Here is a 23,737-nt window from a genome sequence, read left to right on the forward strand (position 1 = left end):
ATTAATTAATTAATAATTATCTAAAAGCTTCCAAAAATAGCCAAATTAACTTAGGAGACTTCTCAACTCTATTTAACTCAAATTTAAAGCTCCTAAATGAATTTAAAGCTATGAAATCATCGAGCATGGATATAGATCTGGATTCGAATCCAAGATCCAAATCCATCTTCTAAAATCCAAATGAAATTTGGACTAAACCAAATCCAGATTAATATTGGTCTTGGATAGATTCCAGATCCATATTAATTCAAAACAAAACTATTGGATCTAGTTTGATCCAAATCCGGATCCACATCGATAAACTGTTTATTTTTCAGAAAATGTGATTTTCTAGCCAATCGAAACTCGAATTCTGAAAAGTAACATATCGTTGCACTTGGCATTCCGAGATGCATCCAACGATATATTACATGAATATCAAATTATGAATTTTGTCAAAAAATAACCCAAATTTTGCTTGAATTTAAAGGTCAAAAATAAATTTCTTTCTTACATTTTAAATGACTCATTTATAATTAGCGGATGAGACCTGGGTCAAGCGTAGACTCAAAAGCATCAGTTTAAGATCGAGGTTCAAATAATATTTCTCCTATACTTAGCCAATTTTTTGAAAAACTTGAAAATGACTATGTATAAAAATACGTGATATTACATTGCACGATGTTGAATTATCAGCAAGATAAATGCTTCACAGTTATACTCAAAATTGCTAGGGAGTCTGAACTCTCAAGCCTTCTACTATCTCAATGCTTTAATAACCAGAACTGTTATTTTCAATGAATGTTTATATATATTTCATGCTCCTTTTTCATTGTATTTATAAACATCAAAATGGTTCAAGTTTTGGGAGACAACCTTCAGAGAAATCCTTTCACCCCCCAAGAGACATGTCTCTTGTGTTGTGACTGTTGAAGTGGCCTCCAACTGTCACTTATGGCCATGCGACCTTACAGAAATGTTGGTTTTGGTGTTTTGTCATCCATGTTCTGCTATATTTATGGACACCACCACCTTGTGATACGTTTCACTGAAATTGGCTTATCTGGCAGCAAGTGATTTTGTTGGAAGCAAGAATTTCCAGGTTCTCTGCTGGAGAATAAAGCACATTCCATAAAGAGGGAGATGAAAAAGACAAGTAAAGGATTTTTAGTTCTTCACACGTAAGGAATTACTAGTTCTCAAATAAAGGAAAGCCCAATTTAGTCTTTGAAATTGCATTTTGTCATCCATTTTTGTCACATCAAACCTCGAAAAGTTGGCTCTCGGTTTTCATTTAGAAAGAGAGAGTTGGACTGAATCCACTTTTTATAAAACGTTGATAGATAAATTTGAAGTTTTCCCACCAATGGTGAAAATTTAAAGACCAAAGTGCCCGATTATAATATCTCAATTTAGGACCTCGAGAGTCTAAGTACGGTTGGTATTACTTTTTAGAGGGAAAGCATATAGAGTTGATACAGTGAAAACATGACTAAAATTTATTTTTTTTCTAATAACTCAATTTCTTTCGCAAAGTTCATCATTCATAACATAAGAAAATAATAACTATATGAGTGTTTAATGACAATAAACAAAAAAACTAACTAGTACTCTGCTGCAAAGTTGGAGTAGCCGATCACGTTCTCCCTACACTAGTGTGCCTGAAATCTACCATTGTACTTATACAAGGGATGCATCTACAACTCAGCAAATGCAAATAATGAGTTTAACTTACAATTGTAGTTGACTCTAAGCTCCTATTCTAAGTTTAGTTTTTGACACACCATACAAGGTTTGTATGTTTTAATTTTTCCCATTAACTCTCTCAGTCAAATACTCACTTACACCAAACTATAACACTAGGTCGGCTATACCAGCCATAACTGTCTATGGATGTAGCAACCCACATAGAACACCTTAATTTTATAATATTGGTCAAACTATGAACCATACACTCCCAGTGATCCCTGAATCACTAGGTACTGCATTGAAACAACAAGGAGGAACCCACCGGTAGCTAGCCGGGAGGTCAGACTCAAACTCAATCTGAACATGGTTCATGCTACATTCTAACCACAATGACTTTCAACCATCCATGATTGTTTAGAGTCCTATATACTATGTGAATATAACCCTAAGTCATAGTTTAAGTTCATTACATTGAACCTTACTTTCAAGCTCATGTTTTACTCGTTCTTCACGAGTGATATCGTGAAATAATCATGATGAATCTCACTCTCAATCTTAGAATGACATTAGGGTTCACACTTTATATCATACTAAGTATGCAACGAGGTAGAGTCTCTACGTCGTTAAATCATGGGTGACCCACTCTCTATGATGGTTGCATTCTTGCTGCGAACCAGGTAGCCCTTTCCACAAGTCGCTACTTTCGAGATTTAAGGGGTTATGCATGTTAATCTCAATATAAAATTCACATGACATGACTAGAATAAAGAGACTCAAGGCTAATCACAATCTCATCACAATGCATGTTATTTGCAGATTATAACATAGATATGATATCACAAAAATGATCTTTTTCTAATATGCATGACATATCATGATTAACATGTACATATAATCATCTTATTATAATAATATCATGTATGGTCATTTTATACTTATCATATTCACATTTATAATCTACATTTCTAAACATACTAATATGCAACATTAATAATAATATGCAACACAATATGGTTTATTCACAACTAAGATTACTTATAATATTCTTTATTTCGAATATGAATGTTGTACTCTGATCGCAATTGAGTCTCAAGAAGCTCTAACAATAGAATATGATCATCATACAAGCATGTTTATATTAATATACATACCTTCTTTATATTTTAACAAAATTACCAAAATACTCTTCTCGAGTTTACTCGTCAGTTCTCAATTTTTGTGCCCTTGATTTGACTAGAACCAGATGATAAAGAGATTTTCTTTTATGATACGAGTCCAATGCATCAAACCTCACTCAATTCCGAGTTCGAATTGCAGAGTTATACCTATTTTACTTAATCAGATATTGAGTACACATAGGGATAATTTGTTCATTTCAACTCTTACGATTTGACCTCACTCATCTTAGGTCAAAACAGGTTCGGTTTGAGTTTAAAAATACTAGGTTTATTGAACCTAGTCTCGACCCATTTGGGTTTAATATAAAAACTCAATTAGATTCTTAAAATTCATAACTAATCACAAACTGAATTCAGATCAATTTCTACTCTAGATTCAAAACTGTCAGACTGAATCTAGACTCAGTTCTGATCTGGATTAAGAACTATCAAACTAGATCCAGACCCAATTTTGATATAGATCCAAAACTGATCCATATAACTATGAGTTAGATCCAGCTCTGATCTAGATCCAGAATTGTCAAACTGGATTTAGACCCAATTTTGATTTAGATTCAGAACTGATCTATACAGTTGGATCTAGATCCAACTTTGATCTAGACTTAGTACTGATCCAAACCAAATTCAGTTTTGATTTGGATCAAACCCTAATTCGAACAAGATCCAATTCTAATCTGAATCCAGATTTGTTAGATAGGATCCAAACGTAAATTTGTTTGGATCCAATTCAATTTGGATTGGTCTAAACTAACTGGATCGAACTGAACTCAGATTCAGTCTAGTCCAAATCAGACCCAATTCAAATAAAACATCGAGACCCAATCAGACCTGACTCAATCTGGTTCATACTTAAACCGGTTCGATCTAACTGAGTCAATCCGATTTGGTACGATCGAGTCAAATCAGTCCAAACCAATTTGATCCAGTACAATTTTTTTTTTGTTTGCCTGGTTAGGTCTGTGCACAAAAAGATATAATCAAGAATGATAGGTTACCCTTTAATCAAAATAGGGCTGCAAGCAAGGTTCTAGTCACACACATCCTTGTTAAGAATGAGATACCATAAAAAAAACCATAACAATAATATTCAACTACCCTTTTCTCAAGAGAATAACAGACGAAGCAACCATTGAAAAGAACTCAGAAAACAATAAAAATACATTTAATCACAAAGTTCCTCAATATAACCTATTTGAAGGAAAAAACAAAATCGCTCACAGGTTGAGAGGCGCTAAACTAGAAGCTGATAAAAGCTTCAATCGATGAGCAAGATAATATGTGTAGTCAGGCATACAGATCCCTTATGAGCAAGATAAGCTGACCCATCTTTTAAGGCATAAAGATCCCTTGTGGGCAAGCTAGAAAGCTCATGGATCATATCATGCCTCCTCGGTCATGTACATTGAAAACAAGACGATATATAGGGAAAAAATATATATTTCTTCTAAAGTACATTCTGAATAAAGCATATTGTGTAATGCCTTATACAAACATCTAGAAAATCTGCACCATTGCGTTTGCAAACCTGTAATGCAGACACAACAATTCCAAGAAAATCGAAAAATTAAAACTATACAACAATGAAAACCATAACTCAAAAACAGATCCCAAAAATTAAAATTATACAAACCAAAAAATGTATCAATTACAAAAACCCAACAAAATTATCATCAAACAAACCGAATCCAAGCATGAAAACCTAAAGAAAATTCAGAAAGACAAATCCAAACTTGCCCACAAACAAATTACCCCACAAAATACAACATTTTGCACCATCGCAGTATTTAGAAAACCAATGGAAATGTCAATGGCATGCATCAAAATACAACCATTTAACCAACACCCAAGATCACGTTGATTCCCCCAAAGGGCCTTCTCGCATCGCCCACCAGCAGTGACCTTCTTCCAAAATAAACAATGGCTCACCTTCTTCCTCACCGATTCCCCCAAAGGGCCTTTTCGCACCGCAGTGACCTTCCAAAAAAACAATGGCGCCCTTCGACCTTCTTTCTCGCCGATTCCCCAAAGGGCCTTCTCGCACCACCCACCAGCAGTAAATTTTGGTAGGGGTGTGAAAATAAGGAAGCAGGGAGTGAATTTTGGTAGGTGGAAATGGCGTCGAAGGCAGCCGGAAGCACCGTCGGGAGTGGAGTCGGCATGAGATTGGCCGACTACCACCTCCCGATGGAGGTGGCCGACGTGGAACTGGCGTCGACAAATGCCACGCCAATTCCACGAATTCCTTCTTTTCTCTCCGTCCCAAACAGAGGGAAACCCTCGAATCCACTCGGGCGCCCACTTTTCCACTCCGACGCTGAGATTCCAAACAGGCCCTAAATTATGGATTTGGCAGCTGCCACTTCTTCAAATGCATAAACTCCATACACGCCCAATCTAGCTACAGATTCCAAACAGGCCCTTAGATTCCTGGCTCCTGCCAGAGAGAGAGAGAGAGAGAGAGAGAGAGAGAGAGAGAGAGAGAGAGATGAACAAGGACAAGATCTTCAAGCTCGCCAAAGGGTTCAGAGGGAGGGCGAAGAACTGCATACGCATAGCGAGGGAGCGCGTTGAGAAGGCCCTTCAGTATTCCTACAGAGACCGCAGGAACAAGAAGAGGGACATGCGCTCCCTCTGGATTGAGAGGATCAATGCCGGCACCCGCCTGCATGGGGTATGTGTGCGCCACTCCCTCCTTACTCCTATTTGCTTTCAATATGATCCCTCTACATTAGTTGGTTCCTTTTCTTTTGGACTTTTATGTATTGGGTTCTTCCATTTTGGTGTAAGTTTAACTATCTGTTTCTGGATTGGTAATCTTGCTACTAGTTTGATGGTGATTGGGAAAATTATGGGTTTCTGCTTGTCTTAAGAATTTTCAGTTTTCTTGGTGTTGAATCTAATTTGTTCGGTTTTATCTTTTTGGTTTTAGTGTGATTCGGGTGTGGAACGGTAATGGTTTGTCTTTTAATATTTATTTAGATTGCTTATCTGTTATGTGTTCGAGCCTGATAGAAAATTTCTTGATGTTGTTTGTCGATTTGAAGAATTTGAGATTTTGTGGTGTAGAGTATTCTTGAATATGTGAAGATAGTTTTTGGTTTTGGAAGGTTAATCTTACAAGTCCTGTCAGATACCCATTGTAGTTGGTAGTGATTGCTATTTGAATCGGACCACATATCGTCCAGTTTAACAATTGTTTTGATTGCTTAATTGGAGATGCTGATGATGCTTGAGGAACTCCAAAATAATAGATTATCTATCCCTTTTAAGAGTATTTTTCCTGTAAATTGATGAAAGTAATTCAATAACTGGGTTCGCTTGGTTATTTGAAGCTTTTTGGATTCCCCCTTGATTAAGTTTTGAGGACTTCCAAGTTATGGGAAGTCGTTATGGGACTTATCTTATGCTATCTGTTTTGAAGTTTAGACTGTTTGTGAATGGTTGCTAATAGCTTTTGGCAGCTTCATGTGGCTTCTGTTTATGTCTAATGCTTTCACAAGCAGCTGTTATTATAGTTGTATATTTTGGTGAGATTAGTTACTAAATAATATCATTCAACAAGATTAAGATGCAATATCATTAAGAAAGTTCAAACACAGACATGGATGTCTTTGACTATGTTCAACATTTGTTTAATGCGTCCATGATGTGTTGTGCCATGTACAGTAGCAGTGTCATGTTAACACTGTTATGCGAAGCTTAGCGAAAGCTCCTCGTGACATGGTCGAATGCTGCTCGTTTTGTCAATGGCTTATCTCAATTCTTGATAGATTGCGTGAAGCTAGCTGGCTGGGTTCTTTCTTCAATCAAAGGCTTGTGTTTTAAATGCATTGAACAAATAGACATATATGCAAAATGGATGTATGAAATGTCATCTCTTGAAATGAAATGGGGATCTTCGAAACACGAGCTTAGATTCACAAGGGCAAGTATCAAGAATGACACTAAAGCATAACCCTTAAAAAGGGTATAACTGAAAACAAAATAAAAATAAAAATGTATTCTTTATTGATATGAAAAAGCAATTGCTTAAGAAGCATTGGAATAAAATACAAGAGGGGCTGCACCCCTTTATATACACATCTGAAAGAGGACTCAATAGAGCTCTTGGACACAATCCAACAACTCTATTTAGAGTTGTTGGACTGACACAGTCCAACAACTCTATTAAGAGCTGTTGGACTGTGTCAGTCCAACAATTCTATTGCTAGTCAAATCTGGATAGGACTTGACTAGCAACATTCATTCTAGTTCAAACTGAACTAGATGACATAAAGACAAAAAATAAAAATAAAGGAAAAAAAATTACAGAAAAGAAAGAAATGAAAAATGTATTTATATATATACAACAACAACAACCGACCTCTTTTAACTAATATATTTTCCCATTTCTCCAACCTTCTAACTGGAGCATCATTAGGCCTTCGCCGAATATGTCCAAACCACCGTAAACGATTCTCTCGCATCTTATTTTCAATGGGTGCAACACCTACCTTCTTACGTATCTCTTCGTTCCGAATCTTATCTTTTATTGTATTTCCACACATCCATCTAAGCATCCGCATCTCAGCTACACTCATTTTTTGAATATGATGTCTCTTGGCAGCCCAACATTCCGTACCATATAGTAAAGCGGGTACGATCGCACAGCACTCCAGTAGCACTTTTCCATTTCATCCACCCAACCTTTATCCTATGATTTACATCTCCATCAATTTCTCCATACTTTTGAATGATGGATCCCAAATATTTGAAATAATCATTCACCGGTATATCTTGCTCACCAAGCTTCACTACACTCCCATCACTACTTCGTTGCTTACTAAACCGACATTCCATATATTCAGTCTTACTCTTACTCAACTTAAAACCTCTAGCTTCCAATGTCTGTCTCCATAATTCTAACTTAGCATTAACCCCAGCTCTAGACTCATCAATCAAAACAATATCATCAGCAAACAACATACACCACGGTACATTTTCTTGAATTGATCTCGTAAGTTCATCCATCACTATCGCAAATAGGAAAGGGCTTAAAGCAGATCCTTGATGTAACCCAACCGTTATCGGAAAATTGGTTGTCACCCCTCCACAAGTGCGGACATTGGTTACTACTCCTTCATACATATCTTTAATTATACTAATGTACTTGAGAGAAACACCTTTCTTCATCATTGTCCACCAGAGAACGTCCCTAGGTACTCTATCAATGAAGGTAATACGATGTATTTTCGAAGAATCGAGTGGGTTACTAATAGGGAACTCCTTACTGCTTGAGCAAATGGAATAGTATCCCAAGCTTCTGCTATTGCTATCCGTTCATCCTCCTGTCTTTTATCCTCTTTTCTTTTATACTCCCTTTTTTCTTCTTCATGTTCTTCCTCTTTTGCCCCTTCGCCCGCATAATCAGACGTTTTTATTTTTAATTTGAGGCTTTTCTCCTCCATCCAATTCCTAAAAATTAGGTTCATCATCCTTGAGATATCAAAAGAAAACAAAGGTGTTTTGTCTATTCTGTCCAAAAAAAGGGGGGAATGCACATCTGTTTGAAACATTTCCCAAAATCGTGACTTCATGCGCAAGATTCAAAAGAAAGAAATTGCAGAGGCTTTGAAGAAAATGAAATCAAGAAGGGCAGTTGGCCCAGATGGTATACCTATCGAGGCTTGGAAATGCTTGGGAGAGAAAGGTTTAGAATGGTTGACAAATCTTTTTAACTTGATTTGGCGAACAAATAAGATGCCTAATGAGTGGAGGAAGAGTACTTTGGTGCCTTTATATAAGAATAAGGGTGATATACAAGATTGCACAAACTATCGTGGTATAAAACTCATGAGTCATACTATGAAACTTTGGGAGAGGGTGATTGAGTCTAGGTTGAGGAAGGTTGTCATGATATCGGAGAATCAATTTGGTTTTATGCCTGGAAGATCAACTATGGAAGCTATACATCTTCTTAGACAACTTATTGAAAGATATAGAGAGATGAACAAAGATTTGCATATGGTTTTTATTGAATGGAGAAGTCTCCAAGATCTTGAGCATGACTATCATTAAATAGCTTATCAAAATAATCTTTCCATCTCTCCTTAATCTCCTCATCTTTGACTAAAACCCTTTGCGTTTCATCTTTGATACATCTAACCATACCCAAATCCTTCGATTTCCTATCTCTCATCTTTGCAAGCCTATAAATATCCTTCTCGCCTTCTTTGGTATCCAACTTGTCATAAACCTCCTTATATACCTTAGCCCTCGCGTTTCGAACAACTTTTTTAGCTTCCTTCTTTGCTATCATATACTTCTCCAAATTCTCATTATCACGACTCTTACTTAGATTTCTATAACACTCTCTTTTAACCTTAATAGCTAATTTGACATCCTCGTTCCACCATGATGTATCCTTACCTAGTGGTGCACCGCCTTTAGACTCACCCAATACCTCCTTAGCTACTTTTCTCATACCACCCGCTATCTTATTCCACATTGATTCTGAATCCTCCTCGAGACACCAATCAACTTCCTTAACTACCTGCTCTACAAACATTCCTTGTTTAGCTCCTTTCAGTGCCCACCACTTAATTCTAGGATCTATCCTATGTCTATCCCTTTTGCGGCATTGTCTAATTCTAAGATCTAAAATTAAGACTCTATGTTGTGTAGCTACACTTTCTCCTGGTATAACCTTACAATCGATGCAACAACCCCTATCTTTCTTTCTAAGTAGGAAAAAATCTATTTGACTCGTATTAACCCCACTTTTAAATGTTACTAGGTGAGACTCCCTCTTCCTAAACCAAGTGTTTGCTAAGATCATATCATAGGACAAACAAAAATCTAAAATCCTTTCTCCACTTTTATTTCTTTCTCCTATACCATAGCCTCCATGGATATTCTCAAATCCATCCCTACTAATGCCTACATGTCCATTAAGGTCACCGCCGATGAAAAGCTTTTCTCCATAAGATGTCTCTTGTACTACTCCATCTAAATCTTCCCAAAATTGATGCTTAATGGAATCATCTAAACCTACTTGAGGTGCATAAACACTAATAATATTAATAATATCCGTACCTAATACTAATTTAATAAGTAAAATTCTATCACCCTTCCTACGGACCTCAACTACATTATCTATAAACTGACGACTCATAACAATCCCTACTCCATTCCTATTCCTATTTATTCCTGTATACCAAATCTTATATCCCCAAGGTTCTATCACTTTAGCTTTCTCACCTACCCATTTGGTCTCTTGAAGACATAAAATATCAATCTTTCTCCTACACATAACATCTACTAACTCTACCAACTTACCAGTTAAAGACCCTATGTTCCAAGTGGCTAACCTAATTTTATGGTCTTGGACTAACTTCTTTACCCCCACCCGTCCAACAAAGTGAGGGAACCCTTGTCTATTTGACACCACACCCGGGCGCCGGTGTGACGCGTCGCTTCTGGGCGACGACCTAGCAACCCTTGCACATTTATCACTGCCTCCGGGCCTAGAGAGTACAGCGCGTCGCTCAGTAGGGAACGCCCCAACGAAATTCTCATATTGGTTCATTTTCATATATATATATGTACAGTTTTACATTTTAACACTCCCCCTCAAACTTACGGTACAATGAGCGAAAGTTTGTCTAGGCGAAAGTGAAATCGGGGAGCAGCGAGCGGCTTTGTAAAGAAGTCTGCTAACTGATATTCTGAAATGACATATGACAGATCAATTATCCCGTGTACATATTCCTCTCTGACGTAGTGACAATCCATTTCGATGTGTTTGGTGCGTTCGTGGAATGTTCTGTTACTGGCAATGTAGATCGCACTTTTGTTGTCACAACACATTTGTGAAGCCTTTGTTGCTTCAGCTCCCATGTCAGCAAGTAGTCGTCGGAGCCAAACTATTTCCATGGTCGTGGTTGCCATGGCTCTGTATTCAGCTTCGATGGATGAGAGAGATATCTTCTGTTGTTTTTTACACCTCCACGAGATCAATGATTCCCCTAAAAAGACACAAAAGCCAGTGGTTGAGTGTCTGTTATTGGGATCACCTCCCCAATCAGCATCAATATATGCAATTAAATCAAGAGAAGAGGAGGAAGATAAGAAAAGTCCTCGTGAAAGAGAAGACTTGATGTATCTGATAATGCGCATGACTGCTCTCATATGAACAGAAGTAGGAGCATGTTGAAATTGACTTGCTGTGTGAACAACATGTGCTATATCTGGTTTGGTAATGGATAAATAGGAAAGTGCCCCGACAAGTTGTCTGTAAGGAGTAGGGTCTGCAAGAAGTTCTCCATCATCAATCTTCATTTTAATATTAACAACTTCTGGAGTGTCAACTTTCTTATCATTAGTAATACCAAACCTGAAAACAATATCAAAAGCAAATTTAGTCCGAGATAATAAATATCCTCTAGGAGAATAAGCAACTTCAATGCCTAAAAAATATCTCAACAAGCCCAAATCAGTCATTTCAAAATAAGATTTAAGAAGTGTTTTGATTGTTTCAACTCCCTGTTTATCGCTTCCGGTGATGATCATATCATCCACATAGAGAAGAAGCACAATGATCTCTGCATCAGAATTCTTAATAAACAAAGCAGTGTCAGTTAAATAGAATTGAAAACCAATATCAATCATAACACGACTAAACCTATCATACCAAGCTTTTGGTGCTTGTTTAAGTTCATAAAGAGTTTTTTCTAAGCGAAGGACTTTACCCTTAGGAATACTTAGACCAGGAGGGGGTTCCATGTATACTTTTTCAACTAGCTTTCTATTTAAAAAAGCATTTTTGACATCCATTTGAAAAATAGACCATTTTTTGATAGAAGTTAAGGCAATTAAGGTTCAGACAGTTGTCATACGAGCCACCAGAGCAAAGGTTTCTTCATAATCAATCCCATATTCTTGGGCATAACCGTTGGCTACTAAACAGGCTTTATATCTTTCAAGAGTACCATCACTCTTGGTTTTAATTTTATAAACCCATCGACATCCTATAGTTTTCTTCCCTGGAGGAAGATCTTGAATATTCCATGTAGAAGCCTTTTCAAGTGCATCTAATTCAGCTTTCATGGCTTCTATCCATTTGATATCATTTTTTGCTTGAAAATATGTGGATGGTTCTTCATGTGAGTGAATTAATGCAATAACTGCCCTATATGTGGGTGAGAAAGACTCGTATAATACAAACTTTCCTTGAGGCCTCGAGACTCGGGATGATTGTCTAGTTGGAATGTTAGAATATTTTTCAAGTGCACATGGAGGATTAGACTCTTGTCGCCTGAAATATTGAATACTAGTATCTCTATGAACTTCATTTTCAACATTAAGATCAATAATTCTTTGATCATCATCAAAGTTATAATCAAGGTCATATTCATCAGATGTTGATGTTAGATCTAGCAAAAAGGAGTACTCAGTGACGTCTTTTAATTTTCTAAAATCAAAGAAGCTCTCCTTTTCAAGAAAGGAAACATTTCTAGACACATATAGTTTATTATTTTTGAAGTCAAAACATCTATAACCTTTCTGGTTTTCAGCATATCCTAAAAAGGCACAGGGAATCACACGAGGGGAAAGTTTATCATTTTTGTAAGTAAATATGAAACATTTGCACCCAAATATTCTTAGTCTAGAGTAGTCTGGAAAAATGTTCATAAGTTTTTCAATGGGAGTGATATTTTGTAATGAAGAAGATAACATCCTATTAATGAGATAGGTGGCAGTTAATGCAGCTTCTGCCCAAAAGTCTTTTGGGACTTGATTTGCTATTAATAAAGTCCTAGTGGTTTCTATAATATGGCGATGTTTTCGTTCTGCCAGTCCATTTTGTTGAGGTGTATAAGGACAAGATCTTTGATGTGTGATGCCATGCAATTTAAGATAATTTTGAAAATTTGTGGATAAAAACTCTCCCCCTGAATCTGTGTGAAAAATAGTAATATCATTTTGAAACTTGTTTTTAACCATATTATGAAAAGTTTGAAAGTATGAAAATACTTCAGACTTATGTTTGAGAAAGTACATCCACGTATGTCGGGAGAAATCATCGACAAAAATAACATAGTACACAAATCCTCCTTTAGAAATTACTGGTGCAGGACCCCAAACATCCGAGTGCATTAATTCAAGTGGTCTTGAAGAGAAAAAGGTTCTGTTCTGAAATGGTAATCTTTTCATTTTGTCGAGAATACAATCTTTACAATCAAATGATTCAGAGTTACAAAATTTCTCTAGATTTGAAAAATGTTGGATTTTGGCTATATGTGGGTGACCAAGTCTCTTATGCCACAGTTCCAACTCTATTTTTTGAATATTATAACAAAAAACTTTCTTCGGCATTTCCAAAAAATCCATGTAATAAAGTCCTCTTTCTCTATGGCCTTCCCCAATCAGCTTGCCTGACTGGCGATCCTATGCCCAACAACCATGAGAAGAAGAAAAAATATTACACCCATAATCAGAAATTTGAGATACAGATAAAAGATTTAAATTCAATTGGGGAACATGTCTAATTTCTGGAATAGAAAATTTCTTTGTTTTATAAATTTTTTCAAAATTTCCTATTCCTTCTATTTCAAGAGAAGTCCCATCTGCAGTAAAAACCTTTGACACACTTGTTTTATTTTTAACACATTTGGATAGAAAAGATGCACCAGAGTCAAGGAGCCAAGAAATTTTACCTAAATCAGAAAAAGATGAGGTTGTTGCGCCGGTTGAAGCTTCAGATGAGGAAGAGGCACCTTTGATGAGAGACTGAAGAATCTTCATTAGTTGGGCCAGGGAAACTGGTGCATCCTGATCTTTAGGCTCCGATCCAACAATTGCAGCTCTTTTTTTTCTCAGCTCCTTAAGTTTGGGACATTGTGGCCTGTAGTGTCCCGGTTCATGATAGTGATGACAAATAACTTTCTTCTTATCATAGTCATCATTTTGTCGGTTAAAGTGAGGAGGCATATATGATCGAACATGATTCCCTGGTCTAGACACGGCTAAAACGGAATCATCTTCAATTTTTAAAGAACCTTTTCGGAGACGATTTTCTTCCATTGTTAACTCTTCAATAGTTTCAACAATAGAAAGAATTTTTCCTCGATGAAGTAGGGCTGATTTAGTGGTTTCAAATTCCGGCCTTAATCCAGTGATAAACTGGTAAAAATGTTCAGCATCGAGTTGTTTCTGACGAAACTCGATGTCTTCGGCACAATGCCAGTTTGGTTCTAAAATGGAAAGTTCTTCCCAAAGTTCGGACAACCCATTGTAATATTCACGAATAGTTTTGTCTCCTTGTGTCATCATTCGAACTTTTTCTTGGAGATTGCACACGTGTGCAATATCTTTAAGGGAATACATATTCTTAAGGTATTCCCATGCCTTATCGGTATGATCAAATTTGGCAAGACTTATGCATTTTTTAATGTCAACGCTATTGATAAGCCATGACATTATCTTCACATGAGATATTCTCCATTCTTTCCATTTCTTCTCGTATGAGGCAATAACCTTGATTTTCTCTTCTTCCGATAGAGGGACCTCTTTATCTCCCTTCTTTTTAGTAAGAGATAGCTTAGGTTCCGAATCGGAACCATCCACAATCCCCCACAGGCCTTTTCCCCATATGTGGTGCTTCATGATTGGAGCCCATGTTACATAGTTCGTATCGCTTAGTTTCATAAGCATGATGGTGACTTTATCATTGTCATCTATCGATTACAAGGAAAGAAAGAATAGGGATAAAAGAGAAACAAAAAGGAAAATGAAAAATAAAAAAGAAAAAAACAATATAACAAGATGTGAAATCTTCCCCAATGAAGTGATAAAACACTTCTCTTCAAGTGGCGAACACTTTTGCAAACGGGCATAGAAACCGAGGCAGCTTTTTCTCAAGATTTAGTACTTCCGCAGCTCTGATACCATGAAATGAAATAGGAATCTTCAAAACACGATCTTAGATTCACAAGGGCAAGTGTCAAGAATGACACTAAAGCATAACCCTTAAAAAGGGTATAACTGGAAACAAAATAAAAATAAAAATGTATTCTTTATTGATATGAAAAACCAATTGCTTAAGAAGCATTGGAATAAAATACAAGAGGGGCTGCACCCCTTTATATACACAGCTGAAAGAGGACTCAATAGAGTTGTTGGAATGTGTCAGTCCAACAGCTCTATTAAAAGTTGTTGGACTGTGTCAGTCCAACAGCTCTATTGCTAGTCAAGTCTGGACAGGACTTGACTAGAAATAGTCATTCTAGTTCAAACTGAACTAGATGACATAAAGACAAAATAAAAATAAAGGAAAAAAAATTACAGAAAAGAAAGAAATGAAAAATGTATATATATATATATATAATATTATTATATATATATGTACAGTTTTACATTTTAACAATCTCTCTCTCTCTGCCATCTGTATGTATGCTAGCATCAGTTCTAGCGAATGCATGGCGAATGTGATGCAGTAGAGAATCTAAAGGATTCAAACAACTAGGGATCTGTGATTAGGCAATTTCAGCCATATCATCATCAAAAGATAATTCTGTACTCTTTAAGCAGCGTGAAACATATTTGGGAGTTGAAGGGAGCACAAGTGTTATAGTAGGTTAAGTGCTACAACTCGTGACATGACCTAACACGAGCCCAAGTCTGGACTCTGGGGCTGATTCGTCTTTCTCTGCTGCCACATGAACAGTTTCTGCATATTCATTAGACCTCTTGACTACAAAATGGAATTTGATAGAAATTTGCTGGATTTCATAAGTGTTCCCTATTTGTGTCAGAATTGTATAACTATTTATTGAATAATTGGTCCAACAGATGATCTATATCAGACCATAGTTACCAGGAAAAAAATGGATATGAGAAGCCATGTGTGAAGCTGAAGCGGGGAGCTAGTGCTAAAAAGTAATATGAAGAAGGATATGGTTATGAAGCAATTATGCAAGTGCATGGAAAATGAAAAGGAAACCCATAAAATGCAATATGAAGCGCAGACGGAAGCAAATAAGAAATGACATGAAGACAAATATAAAATGACATAAAAACTTATAATTTTATAAAAAATTGCAAGCTTGTTATAAAAAATTATAATTTTCCAATTTGAAAAACTTAGGAAGTGAGGGGGAAGTGAGTGTGAAGTGACAAGAAGCTAGAGCAAAACTTTAAGGCAGCGAAAGGGAGTCGATTTGGTAAACGAAGAGGAAGCGGGCTTCCCACTAAAGGGAATTGAGTTTCCCAAAGCTTCTCCTCCTTTCAGGGAAGCGAGGAGTTTCAAAGCAAGTTTCCCCATGAAGCAAGAAGCTTCTGGTGACTATGTATCAGACATGTTGTAAGGATTTCCTATATAAAATTAATAAATGCTGCTATTAATATGCTTCTGCTTATGCATTTTAAATGTGTCTCTATTCTGAAATTGCTGTTTTTGATGCTTCAGTTGCACTTATATAACTAAACCAGCATTTAATCAGCATGCTTACTTAAGGGACCTTTGAAGATTAAGCTCCCGCACAATGAACTCCTGTCTTTATAATGCAGTGTTCGAATATATTTGATATTTTCAACTTCGAAAATCGATGCTTTAAAAACATTATATATATCAGTGTATTTGGGTGTCTGGTGACATTGATGCTTTAAAACTTTTCTATCAATTAAAAAAGTATTTTGGTTCCTGATTTCCTGGTTAACATACGTTTTTTTGCAAGTCTCCATACTCTTACCTCCTCCATGTTGTACATGTTCACTGCCTAACCCCTTGTATCATCATTATCAGAACACATCTCATCTGCATGAAGTTGCCTTGTGAATTCCAATTCTTTATTCACTTTTTAGGGATAAGCACAGAGCCACATTGATATACCACCTCTAGTTAACTTCTGTTATGTTTTGGAAGAATGGTCTTCCTTTTTCCGACTTGAACCTGCATCTAATCACTGCAGCAGCGTTGTGATGTTTAAACTTTAAACCCTAATTAGGGTGTGAACAAAATGCCCTCTTTGTGTGTCATGTTTGAGTTTCTTGACTAGCTTGCACTGTTATCTAAGTAGCTCTATTATGTGTTTTGATCCTTACTCGGCAGACCCTTACACTGGATAAATTCCATGACAGGTGCTTTTATCTACCAAGTGTCTTATGTACAGTGCAGCAAGAATGCTTATTGCTTTCTGGTTTCAGCTCTTTCTCAAAGTATTTAGTTGAATTAGAGCATCAATGCAATCATTCTTGATCTTTGTTTATTGAGTCCTTGTGTTGGTGTGCAAGGCATGATTGCTGAGAAAAGGTGTGTGTTCAGTTGTAGCTGAAGGCTTGTTTAGATCTCAGTATGCCAATTTCCAAAGTTGATAGTTCATAGCTCAAGATCGCAACGTTATTAGTAGGAGGTACCACCAAGGATGGCTGGTTACAACCCTCATGGGTTCTGGTTACCTTCTTGAGAAGGTAAGACCTTTTTTGGTTTTCGCAGTCCATCTTGTGGTTGGCCTGCTTTAGTTTTAGTAAATGTGCAGGGAGCTGACCGTCTGTGCATCTTTTTAGCCTTACTGTCATGGCTATAAACAACTAATGCAGGGAGCTGTTGCCTATCATTTGCATGGTTTACATAATGATGCAATTGTTAAGGCCAGCATCTCATTCACCCCATCCCCTCTTGTTGATGACACAAGCACAGTGTGTGCGCTTCTATGTTATGTACATTGGGAGGTATAGATAACAAATTTGACGTATGGGCCTACTGAGGCCAACATCTCGTTCCCCCCATCCCCTCTTGTTGACGGCACAATCACATAGTATGTGTGTTTCTATGTTCTTACGTACATTGGGAGGTATAAATAACAAATTTGACATATGGGTCTACTGAGGCCAACATCTGATCTTGTCTGGCAAACCCACTTTGAGATTAATGACAAGCATATGGCTAGATGTAGTGAATTTGATTTTTTAAAAAAGAATCAATGGAGGAAGAATCATGAAAGAAGAAACCTAGATGACAAAAGAAAATTCATAGAACCAAGTGACGGCCAATTTATTCACCTTAAGGGGCTGGCATGAGAGAGATCGAGATATTGTTGTTTTTTTAGATAAGCAAAGCTGGGGTTAGGCACACCCCACTAGATATATAACCATACCATTGGGATTTGAACTTGCAGCATCCCAATACAAGGTGATGTGCTCCTACCAGACAAGCGGAGCCCCTGTTGGAGAGAGATTGTTATTAACGTTAATGATCTTTTATATGCAGGTGAATTATAGTACTTTCATCCATGGGTTGATGAAGGAGAACATCCAGCTCAATAGGAAGGTTCTGTCAGAATTATCGATGCATGAGCCCTACAGCTTTAATGCTCTCGTTGACATTTCTCGCAACGCATTTCCCGGAAACAGGCTCCCCAAGAAGGAAGGAGTAGAAGCATGATTTTGCTGTTGTCCAGTTTTTTGCCAAGTCTGTACCAGCCAACTTGATCTTTTGCTTTCCTTGGATCAATTTTCCTTTTTAAGGATGTTGTTTATGTTTTAGAGTATATTTGGAAGTCGACAGTTTTCAAGAGAACTGCATTTTTTCCCTCAAAAAAAAAAGAGAACTGCATTTTTTCCCTAAAAAAAAAAGAGAACTGCGTTTTGATTCTTCAAGCACGTTGTGACCATCCTCATGTATGCTGAATGAGCCAGTTATATTTTCTTCAGAATCCAAGAAATGGGGTTTGGCTACTCTTGCTGGTTTTCTAACGAAATGTGGATCCCCATTGCTGTTTCGTTTGTCTGTTTGAGAATTAGGAGTTGGAGGCAATTGGCAAATCAGAATAATCAAAGGCATCGAGTGGCTGGAATTGCTAAAGCCACAGAGGAGGTAGTTGCCAACTCTGCTTTTTGGGTGCACTCAGCTCACTTTGCATTGAGATGGAAACACCATTTCTATATGTTGCCAAAATATGATTTTCCCAAAATGTGGCATGGAGGATGATGGAGTTGTCAAAAACATTCTCTTGTGAATGGTGTTGAAATGTGGGTTTGAGGCTCCCAACTCCATTCTCAATGCAGTGTACTTTGTTTTTTGAAAGGCAAGCTGGGGTTAGGCAGACCCCACCAGTTATTATTCAACATACCACTGGGGTTTGAACCTGTAATGTCCCAGCACAACGAGAAGTTCCCTGACAGCTCCTACCAACCACTAAGAGTCCTTGTTGGTCTCAATGCAGTGTTTTGGCAACATCACTCCTTCCAAACAGCTGAAAGCATGAGGACATTTACTAAACCTCCATTCAGAGACTCCCAAACAACGCCTGACAGAATTACTTGAACAAAAGAGAACCACCTCTCGGCTGGGGATTAGTCAAGCAATTTTGAGTAATTCTCAATTTTTTTTCTGTTTTTCAATTTTTTTGACCAAAAATAACTGTTTGACTTTAATCATATTAAAACGTTTGATTTCTGATACTTTCTAAGCCAATATCACTCAAAATAAGGCCCTCTAAAACCCAAAACCGCCAAAACCCTAGCAACCAAAATCTTCTTCACTTGTGCATTATTCTCTTGTGAAAAAAAGTTTTCCATTCACAAGGTGCCTTGTTCATTGATGTCAAGTGAGATAGCAGGATAGGTAGAACAGTCCATCATAACCAAGGGGTCGCAGGTTTGAATCCCACAAAGGTTATCCCTGAGCTCGTTTATTGTAAAAAACGGAAAAAAATTGTCTTGCTCATTATCATTGAAGTGGTTTCTCATAATTTAACATTTTTATATAAAGTGCCTCCACTTTTCATTTTTGAGTACTTTTACATTTTTTATGTATCGAAATCTTGACTATATGAATTGATATGATCGGGCTTATTCAATTTTGAAAAATCAACTCATTGAAAAAAAAAAGTTCAACTAATGGTTTGTGTATGTCTAAGATGAGCAGACAACTGGACCATCAGACATAAGCTATCTTAGGGAGTCGGTCCATGGCTTAATAATTGAGAACTTAAATCAGAGTTGGCTAAAATTCCATGGCAATGGTTGTTTAGCAAAAAGTGCTGAGGAACCATTTAAGGAGTTAAGAAAATAGTTGCTTTTGGGGTTTTACTTTTTATTAGGCTATGTTTGGGAGCTGGTGTTACAGACGAGATGAGAGGGGTGATGGAGTGAAAAAGAAAATGGGCGATGAGAGTGGAGCTGTGAACTATATATGTTTTTTGAAAGGCAAGCTGGGGTTAGGCAGACCCCTACCAGTTATATAACTATAGTCTATACCATGGGTTTTGAACCCGCAATGTCCCAACACAAGGTGACGTGCACTAGTTGCTCTTAACAGATAAGGAGCCGACGTTGGTGGAGTTGCATGTGAACTACATCATTGTGAAGAAATAGTTGAAAAGGGCCCATCCCATCTTCATCTCTTCTTCTCCATGTGGATGTCTACAAATCAGTAGAAGACTTCTTCTTGAGTCATCGAATTGTCCAAAAGGTGAACTACACGAATATTGTGATGATTCCAAATTGGAGTCTATCGAAGGGTCGTGAGAGAGAGAGAGAGAGAGAGAGTCCAAATTGCCACCTCCCTTGGGTGGTAGTTGTTGGAGTGTGAAGCCCGATTTTTACTTTATATAAATCCTTAATTTTCACGGTGAAAATGTTTAAAAAATAGTTTTGTAATTTTACCCAAAACGGGCAATCTGTCTTTGTAATTGACGTGTGTGGTATATCTCATCTAATAGTGGATCTCAGTGTGGCCGTGGACGTAAGCAACTCTTGCCGAACAATGTAAAATCCTGTGTGATTGTTTTCTCTCTTCTTCAATCTATCGATAGTGCAGTCTATCAATAGTATGTTGAGTAGTTCCTTAACAGTAGTTGGTTTGTGAAAAATGGCACCATCAACTGCTCTCTAAACACTCTCAAAAGCCTATTTCCATCATCCTAAATAACAAATGACACGGGGGATTCCCCTGCTTCTCTATAAACAGGAAAAGTACATAGCAATGTAAAATAGTTAAAAAAACTACAGGTAAACAGGAAACAAATGAATATATAAATTATATAAAAACAATGAAAGCAAAATGTATCCGATATCACAATGATTTTGCCATAATCTTGTGATCAATGATTCGACCCAGTTGAGGTGAGACTCAGCCGAGTCATGCGTTTGGAGTCTCGAAACAAGTTGGTTCTAGTTGTAAATGCACAAGCCCCACATCATCACGAACTCTGCATTTGCCAACTATCCTAATTGAAGTACACCCTTTTTGGTGGTTCCCATCTCACACTCTTTCGTAGTTTCACTTGCCAACATTTCTAAACGAGAAACCATTCATATTTAAGAGACACTTTGTCCGACGTTATGATCGTGAACTTCCTCCAAGAGATCTGAAAAAATTCCCATCGTTCCCTTTTCCTGGAGCAAGATGATTGTTGGACTGAAAACCAGCGAGAATCCCAAGCAATGGACTCCGGGAAAGACGACCATTCTCGCCCTTGGGAAGGCATTCCCTCACCAACTGGTTATGCAGGAATTCCTGGTCGATGGCTACTTCAAGAACACCAAATGCGACGATCTGTTCTTGAAACAGAAGCTCGCAAGGCTATGTATATAGACCACTCTTGCCTCCTCTTGAAGTTTTTTTTTCTTGATGGAATTTGATGTGGGTACTTGTTTGTCTTGGTTAATTGAGTCCCTTTCATGTCCGTTTGTTTACTCGGGGGCGTTTGCTTTACTCTCAAAATGTGGGAAAGAGGCTCACTTTCATAAGAAACAGATACGGCCACCTTTCTACAAGGGTGGAAAGAATGAGAGAATGATCAGGTGCAATGGGGTTGCACACATTTAGTATGCTGCTGCACCTGATCACCCATCATCTTTGGATACAGCCTATCAGTGTGGTGCCCAACAGCAGATGGTGGGTGATCAGGTACGCTTGAAGTGTGCTATCACATTGCACCAGATCTTAATTCAACGACCGACCCGAAGGTTTTCTGTGGTGAGTCCACTGGTTTTCATTATGAAACTTGCGGTTTCCTATGAAAACTACATCACGCCCACCCCACCCTAGGAAGCATTTTCCAGTGCTAGCTGGGGAAACCTTTTGCGTGAAACATGCATCTCAGGGTGTATAAACGGTCTGGATTCAGATAGGATAGGGCCTATACTGTATCCAACTTATCGGATAGAGACTAATCAGAGTCGGAATCAGATTTGAGTTTGGATAGAGAAAAGCTCATATTATATCAGAATTTTTACATGTATTCAGATACTGATGTCCATCAAATCCGGATATTCACCGGATTCGGTAGCAAAATTCAAAACCATATCTGAATTCAATTATAATCATATATATAGGGTTTCAGCTTACCGAATCCTACTAAACGAAGTCGGATTCTGTCAGATACCCAAAAAAATCCGATCAGTTGACATCCCTAGGGCATGTAACAAACATGCCTTTAGGGTGCATTCAGATACTGTGGGAGGATTCTTAGGATCCAAAATTTTCACCAGGCTCCACTCAGTTCCACTCCATTTTCTTAAGGCAAAAACTTCTGACCCTGCAGTGATGGGGTGAGATAACTCTTGCCATTTTATCATGCTGTTATATCAGTGTTCTTCACATATAGTATGTATTCACTTTCACCAGGCAAATCTACCACAGTGAAAACAAGATACGTGGTGATGTCAGATGAGATCTTAAAGAAGTACCCAGAGCTGGCACAAGAGGGGCTACCAACAGTAAGACAAAGGCTAGACATATCCAATGAAGCAGTAACTCAGATGGCAATTGAGGCATCCAAGTCATGCATAAGGCAATGGGGAAGACCCACATCAGACATAACACACCTTGTGTATGTCTCCTCAAGTGAAGCCAGGCTCCCTGGTGGTGACCTTCACCTAGCCAAGGGCCTAGGCCTAAACCCTCAAGTATGCAGGGTCCTCCTTTACTTCATGGGCTGCTCTGGTGGGGTTGCTGGCCTAAGGGTAGCCAAGGACATCGCGGAGAACAATCCCGGAAGCCGTGTCCTCCTTGCAACGTCGGAAACAACCATTATTGGCTTCCGACCGCCAAGCACCGATCGCCCATACGACCTTGTCGGTGTGGCATTGTTCGGGGACGGTGCCGGCGCGATGATCCTAGGTACTGATCCAATTCCAGGCATTGAGAGCCCATCTTTTGAGCTGCATTATGCAATCCAAAGCTTCCTACCAAACACAGAGAAGACCATTGATGGGAGGTTGACAGAGGAAGGGATAAACTTCAAGTTGGGAAGGGACCTCCCAGAGATAATTGAGGACCATGTGGAGGACTTCTGCAGGAAGTTGATGGAGAAGGCAGGGTTTGAAGGGGATCATCAATACAATGAGATGTTTTGGGCCGTTCATCCAGGTGGGCCAGCCATACTGAACAGGTTGGAGAAGAGGCTTGACCTGTTGCCTGAAAAGTTGAGTTGTAGCAGGAGGGCGTTGAGGGACTATGGGAATGCAAGCAGCAACACTATTGTCTATGTGATGGAGTACATGATACAAGAAAGCTTGAAGTCGAGTGAGAGAGGGGAGGAGGGTAGTGAGTGGGGACTGATTATGGCCTTTGGCCCGGGGATCACCTTTGAAGGTATCCTTGCTAGGAAACTTGTGTGAGTTGTCCTGAATTCTACTGTTTTGTTGCTATATGCGTCTTATGTTCTTTTCTCTTTTACAATTCGAGAGAAATTAGAGTGATTGGTTAAAATTTTATGTTTTCTCGAGAAAAACTCTGAAAAATATTGGCCTACTTAAGGGCTTCGGTGTTGGTGACCCACCCAGGGTTTACCTTGCAGGGGTTGGCCCATTGTGTTGGTGGGCCCTCATAAAAGAAAATAAATAATCATAAGACTTTTTTTTGGTATAAAAAAATAAAACCACGTTCATATTACATCATCTTA

The 23,737-nt window shown here is 38.0% G+C and overlaps 2 protein-coding genes across 2 annotated transcripts; both read left to right on the top strand.

The window, feature by feature from the left end:
* The first annotated feature begins 5,325 nt into the window (after nt 1-5,325).
* Nucleotides 5,326-18,418, top strand: LOC149832744 (uncharacterized). The gene is made up of 2 exons (XM_090012568.1): nt 5,326-5,517; nt 18,094-18,418. The coding sequence occupies exons 1-2, from the start codon at nt 5,332-5,334 to the stop codon at nt 18,265-18,267; spliced, it is 360 nt and encodes a 119-aa protein (XP_089868694.1). The 5' UTR covers nt 5,326-5,331; the 3' UTR covers nt 18,268-18,418.
* Nucleotides 18,419-21,285: 2,867 nt separating this feature from the next.
* LOC149832745 (type III polyketide synthase B-like) lies at nt 21,286-23,453 on the top strand. Its single transcript, XM_090013297.1, has 2 exons — nt 21,286-21,415; nt 22,459-23,453. The coding sequence occupies exons 1-2, from the start codon at nt 21,334-21,336 to the stop codon at nt 23,451-23,453; spliced, it is 1,077 nt and encodes a 358-aa protein (XP_089869423.1). The 5' UTR covers nt 21,286-21,333.
* The last annotated feature ends 284 nt before the right edge of the window (nt 23,454-23,737 follow it).

This window comes from Nuphar pumila, chromosome 7 (assembly GCF_984573655.1).
Source record: "Nuphar pumila chromosome 7, dmNupPumi1.hap1.1, whole genome shotgun sequence".
In the NCBI taxonomy this organism is placed as follows: domain Eukaryota; kingdom Viridiplantae; phylum Streptophyta; class Magnoliopsida; order Nymphaeales; family Nymphaeaceae; genus Nuphar; species Nuphar pumila.